The following is a 6,425-nucleotide window of genomic DNA, read 5'->3' on the forward strand; positions in this document are numbered from 1 at the left end:
AACTCAATTCACTATTTTTCGAGGTCCGCTTGACCAATTAATAGTATTCAATTAATTAAGTTTATTAAGTTGAGATAAAAAAGTCAGTGGCATGAGCGGGATTCGAACCCACGACCTTCGGCTTGTTGTTGATTCCCTCGGGCCCTAACTTCCCATCTCAACCCTACCTTTTGAATTTTCCCTCCTTTTTGCCATTTTTCAAATGTCGTGTAATCGGATTGGATTCTCGGCGACAAATGAAATGGCCACGGACAGCTTTAGAAAAGTGTACTTCATTTTAATCAATTAAATTCACTATTTTTCGTGGTCCGCTTGACTAATTAATAACATTCAATTAATTAAGGTTTTTAAGTCGAGATAAAATTCGAATTCCGTCGTGACACTGACTTTCTTATATCAACTTAAAAACATTAATTAATTGAATATGAGACAACTTTACAAACATTGGACAATTTTTTTAGATAGATAAATATTTTTGCTCCGGTAGCACAACTGTACTGCATGTGTATACAAATAGACCTGTTTTTAAAGAAAAAATTCAAACATTTTGAATGTCATCTCCATTTTATCCTGCCTCGTTTAGACAACGTTTGATTTTAAAACAACATACGTTAACTCATGTATTTTTTCATAGGTGCTCAATTTTTCATACATCAGGTTAATTAAAAACTAAAACTATAAATTACATAAAAATTAACACAAAGGTATTGAAGTTACTCTACATAATAGTTTAAATATTGAGATTTCTTCCACTGAAAATCGTGTGATGCATAGTTTGATATTTAAATTTTTATTTTAATAACACAGTTTTAATTTGAATGCTGCTGAATTTATCACTGATAATGCGATAGAAGAAAATCGCTACGGTTCTAATTTTTCAGTCCTGAACCATTTGAGGGAGTAAGATAAGAAAGTGGCAGTACCTGCTCCCATAGCTAATCCAGAATAAACGTCTCTCCAGTGGTTCATGTTGTCACTAACACATTGTATGGACGTTACCAGCGACGACATTGAGAATATTGCTTGTAGAAGCCATTTACCATATGGTGTTCTTTCGCAGTTGAACTTTGAATTGACATAAATGCTGAGAAATACCATCGACAACGAGGATCTTGCAGCAACCGAAGATGGAAAAGACTGCCTTGCAGTTTTAACGAGACTGGCATCCCCAGTGCATTCGAATTTTGCGATGTAATTAAAATCTGTATAGGAACAGTTAAAATTTGGTTTGCACACTTCTAAAAAATGAGGCCGAGGTTCTCCCGTAAACACCTGCAGAAAGGTCACAAACGCTGATAGGGCAAACATGCCGAAAGTAAAAACTGTTATAGTAGTGTATATTTTCATTAAGGCTTTCCACTTTGTATCTTTTTTACCCCTCCATGGGAACACGGCGAATTCGCATACAATAAGAAAAATGAAGGGAAATAAACAAAAAGCTAAGTTCAAATACAATTCGGATATAACTGGGGGCTTGTATTTCTTCTGAATCGACATGTCAGCACAATTTATCCCCCTTGGTTGAAACTTTACTAAATAACTCACTGTGATACTCAGCAAAATCGCCACCAGTAGAAACACAGCGTCCCCAACAAACCTGAAGTAAGACGTTTTGTCCATTGGGGTGGTTTTTTTGATTCTAATAAAAAGAAAAACCAATGTATGCGCGCGCTATTTATAAGATGATATGGCAAATAAAACATATGCTCATTTCGAAAAATTTTGTTACAAATACTTTTAATTGCCGACCAATACGTTTAGCCACGACTGATAAAAATAAATCAGGTGAAAAAGTCAGCTTGATATATAACTTCCATAATGGTAACTTATTATTACGTCAGATACATATACTTAGATATGCAGTACCACTATCAGATAAAACATTGCTTGCCTAAGGATGAAATTTTATTCGTACCGAATACCATTGATTATGTATTTTAGAATACATTCTTTTTCGAAAGGTCAGGGCTGTTCGAGCAGACATCTTCATCTTGCCTTTTTAATAATTATTTCTGGGCAGTCTAGAGAAGTTCAAGGTAGATCAACGGTATTTTGTTTTCACGCGATTTGTGTCACTCCTGACGGCACATCCGATGAGGATGCGTTTTGATATAAGTGGCATGTTTTATTTATTAATTAAACTTTTTATAGTACACAGATTGAATCATTATATTTCATATAGATATAGATTCCAAAACAACAACTCTAATGTAAACGAAGTGAAATTAAGTAATTTATATTTTATAGTTTTGAAATCATATGAAAAATGTAACTTAAAATAAGCACAATAATACAAGACATAACTTACCCTGTGAACCTATCAATGGAATGTAGAAAGAGAAGAGTTATGTATAGGAACATGACGAAAATTATTGACGAAACGCATAATTCTGTCCAGAGGAATATATTTACTAAAGTTAGTAGAATGGTAAGAAATATAAAATAGCGTATTATGCATGGCCAAGTAACTCGGTACAGAACTGTCGAAAGAAACTCAAAGTGAAGTCTAGACGTGTCTTGATGAAGTAAATTTGATGAAATTGTTCAAATTGCCTACATTGAGTAATGTTACTCCTATTTCGTGTAGAAATGTGTGATGTTTAGTAAACGTTAGTCAATGATTATTCGGAGATCGTGAGATGCGGTCTGGTGTGACGTAGGTTTTAGAAAAACATTTTCTTTATCGTGCCAACGTTTCGATCTTTATTGAGATCATCTTCAGGGCCTGGGATTTACAAACATTGTTTACATTTAACAAATACATGTAGGATGTGTAAAAAAATGAATTTATACAATGGAAACAAAATTTTTTTATTCAATCAAAGTATTTGTACTCACTCAAAGTATTTTTCTGCGTAATTGTGTCATTCTTGTGTGTCGTGTTGAGAGTGCCAGTGAGATATAGCTGTTTTATGTTTATATACGTTGCATTTTGAAGGGGTGGGAAAGGGGTCGGGATAGAAAGACATTTTTATATGAGGAGTCGGCTTTTTGAGATGGAACGAGCCGACAATAGGAAAAAATGCGTAATGGTGTATGCTATCGATATTGAATTTGATAAATGGTATTAACGTAGCTGCGACTGAGTTTACATGTGTCTGTTCTGTAATTGATGCTGTGTTTATCTCTCAGCATCCATTACTTCTTACATCCCAATATCTGGATAAGACAGTAAAGCAACATATCTATGATTGCAAAAAACCAAGCAAAATCCTACAGCACTCGCTACCCACCATTTTGAACACAAACACAATTTCGACTTCAACAATCCAAAAATATTACACACAGAACAAAACAAACATAAACGTAACTTTTTAGAAATGATTTACTTCAACAGAGATAAACACAGCATCAATTACAGAACAGACCATGTAAACTCAGTCGCGGCTACGTTAATATCATTTATCAAATTCAATATCGATAGCATACATATAACATCATCCCATCACACAAAACATATAATATAACATATAAAACAATCATCCCATTCCAAACATCAAACATTTCGACATAGTCTAATTCTTCAACAATTTGCTTCCTTTCCCTAATTATCCCCGTTTATATAATCCTGAAAGGATAATCAGGCCGAACCATTACCCACGTTTTTCCCCAGTTTTGGCTCTTTTCACCTCAAAGAAGCCGACTCCTCATATAAAAGTCTCTTTCTATCCCGTCTTCACTTTGAGTGAGTACAAATAATTTGATTGAATAAAAATTTTTTTGTTTGCATTGTATAAATTCATTTTATTTCCACATCCTACACGTATTTGCTAAATTTAAACAATGTTTGTAAATCCCAGGCCCTGAAGATGATCTCAATAAAGATCGAAACGTTGACGCGATAAAGAAAATGTTTATCTAAAACCTACGTCACACCAGACCGATCTCACGATCTCCGAATAATCGTTACTCCTATTTTTTAAGCAAGGATTATGAGACATCCAAATTGTACAGATTGGAATTTTTGAATACATTTAGCAGTGTAGGGATTTCAAACTGGCGAGTGTTCAAGCATTGATCTTATTAGCGATATGTAAGGAGTATTCAAGGCTTTAGGGTCGTTATCAGATGAGTAACAAAACCTTCTATTTTTAGGTTGGACGATTTATTATGACCAATGTTGGCAGTAAAGTTTAATTTGTGATTGGAAATAAAACCTAGGTTGATTAGTAAAGGTTTTCAAAGAAAAATCAGTACTATTAATAAAGTAAGTGAATTTCGATGCAAAATCAGTATTATTAATAAATTTATTAGATTTCGTGGTCCGCTTGACCAAATAAATTCTTTTCAATTATTTAATCTTTTAATTAAGGTTTCGGTTGAGATAAAAAAGTCAGTGTCACAAGCGGGATTCGAACCCACGACCTTCGGCTAAATACGCCGCTGCCCTACCACTTGAGCTATCGTGACTTCGATCCACTCGGACACTAACTTCCCATCTCAGCCCCACCCTTTGAGGCAAAAGGAGGTAAAATTCAAAAGGTGGGGTTGAAATGTGAAGTTAGTGTCCGAGTGAATCGAAGTCACGATAGCTCAAGTGGTAGAGCAGCGGCGTAATTTATCCGAAGGTCGTGGGTTCGAATCCCGCTTGTGACACTGACTTTTTTATCTCAACCAAAACCTTAATTTTAAGATTAATTAATTGAAAATTATTAATAAAGTAAGTGAAGTTATAAGAGGTTTTAGTCTAGTGTCAACTCATAACATTTTTTATTTTAAGAAATAAGTGATTGTCGAAAGACTAGTCGTACAAACAATACAAGTCGAATTGAAGAAGAAAACAGTAATGCAATAGGCTGTAACAATTTTAAGTCATCAGCAGGGAAGAGGAGATGAGTATTTTAGAATGGAAGGAAGGTCGTCAAAATATTAAATAAGAGTGGAGAGAGATGATCACCTTGGGGAACACCAAAGGAAACTTTTATTACTTGAGATCTATAACTATCTAATGCAACAATCTGTTCACGGTTAGTTAAACAACTAGAGATCCCATGTCATTTTAATATCAACCGATAACCACTCGGTTAAACTAATTCAGGGACATAATAGTGGTTATTAATTCCATTCTCTTAAATTCTCAGGTTTACAGAAATATTATTCAACCTTTGTCACGGGCGACTTGGGAAATCACATAGCCTTCAAATCGTCTCACTCAGACAGCAATAATAAGGTGGTTGTTTGTACGCTTTTAAACCACTCACACTTTACCCGGTATTGGTATTTAATTTCTACCAAAAACTTTTATTTATTAAACCAACCCTTTTCTCGCTATTTACCGACATGATAAAAAACAAAAACAAATGACTTCTGAACAAAGAAATAAATGAACATTTTGGTAACATAAAAGTTTAATAAAAGCATTTCATTTCATCTAAGCCTTATTACTTCAACAATGTATAGGCGTAAGATTTTGAGCCAATTAAAAAAATGTTTGTTTCTGTGATTGGAGCAAAGTTGGTTTGTTTGTTGTGAAGAATAAATAAATTCTTTGATTTGGAAAGGCAAACTCTATATACTCACTCATTGTTGACCCTGAATTCAACATTTAAACTGTTTTGTTAATTTGAAGCAACTTTCTCAAGTTATTCGAAAAACCTGTTCCAAATATTGTTTTTCCGAAAGGAAATCTCCTACTTTTTCAACCTACGAATTATTTATTTATTTATTATTTTAATTGATGGACTATATCTATTGAAATGACTGATTAGATATGCATATATTATCTATTGACTTTAAAAGATAGGAAAACATAAAACGTGTAATATCAACATGATAATGCTACAATTAATAAAAAAAGTGTTTTATTCTTGCCAAAGACAATAGAGATACGTAATTTTTACGTCTCTTAATAAAAAGTAAAGAATTATCATTACTGTGATATCTTGAGGATTGGAAATACTAGTTGAGAATCACTATAGTATGTTTTTAAAGTTTGAAAAAATTTTTTTTTTCAAAGTTCTCGCTACTAAAACGCTTATTTAACTTAGTTTTGGAATTATCATTGTTTATTTGAAGCAAGGTCGTGAAATCTTAAAAAATGACAAAAAGTGAAATAACTCCGCAACTGTTGAGATTCGGACCATAGTTCATTAGGACTTTTTGGTCTCATTTTGAATGTAGAATGTACTGGCAAAGTTTGTAACACGACTAGCCAAACACCCTGTATATATATAACTATTATTGTACATGAGCTACAAACATTATTAAATGCTGTCTCGAAAACATTAGACCGTAAATGACTTATGACAATTGGATTATCAATGAGCTTCGATGAAGTCGTATGAATAAGTCTCTAGAAGGAAATGAAAGTCATGTTTTAAAATACAAAATTTATGCGAGAATTTACTTTTTTGATTTTGGAACCGGGTGTAATAGCTTTAATTTGATTCGTAATACAGACTTCCTATTAACGAATGGTTTCCGTG

At 33.4% G+C, this 6,425-nt stretch overlaps 1 protein-coding gene and 1 long non-coding RNA gene across 2 annotated transcripts; one reads left to right on the forward strand and one right to left on the reverse strand.

Moving 5' to 3' along the window:
* Nucleotides 1-754: 754 nt before the first annotated feature.
* On the reverse strand, nucleotides 755-1,760 carry LOC112126637 (phospholipid phosphatase-related protein type 5-like). Its single transcript, XM_024226042.1, has one exon. It carries the CDS (start codon nucleotides 1,618-1,620, stop codon nucleotides 862-864), a length of 759 nt encoding a protein of 252 aa, XP_024081810.1. The 5' UTR covers nucleotides 1,621-1,760; the 3' UTR covers nucleotides 755-861.
* A 449-nt stretch (nucleotides 1,761-2,209) lies between these two features.
* Nucleotides 2,210-5,271, forward strand: LOC106670609. Its single transcript, XR_001341099.2, has 4 exons — nucleotides 2,210-2,416; nucleotides 4,096-4,207; nucleotides 4,721-4,967; nucleotides 5,082-5,271. It is a non-coding gene; the product is annotated as an uncharacterized LOC106670609 (long non-coding RNA).
* The last annotated feature ends 1,154 nt before the right edge of the window (nucleotides 5,272-6,425 follow it).

This window comes from Cimex lectularius, unplaced genomic scaffold (genome assembly GCF_000648675.2).
Source record: "Cimex lectularius strain Harlan isolate CLEC.00 unplaced genomic scaffold, Clec_2.1 scaffold58, whole genome shotgun sequence".
Lineage (NCBI taxonomy): Eukaryota > Metazoa > Arthropoda > Insecta > Hemiptera > Cimicidae > Cimex > Cimex lectularius.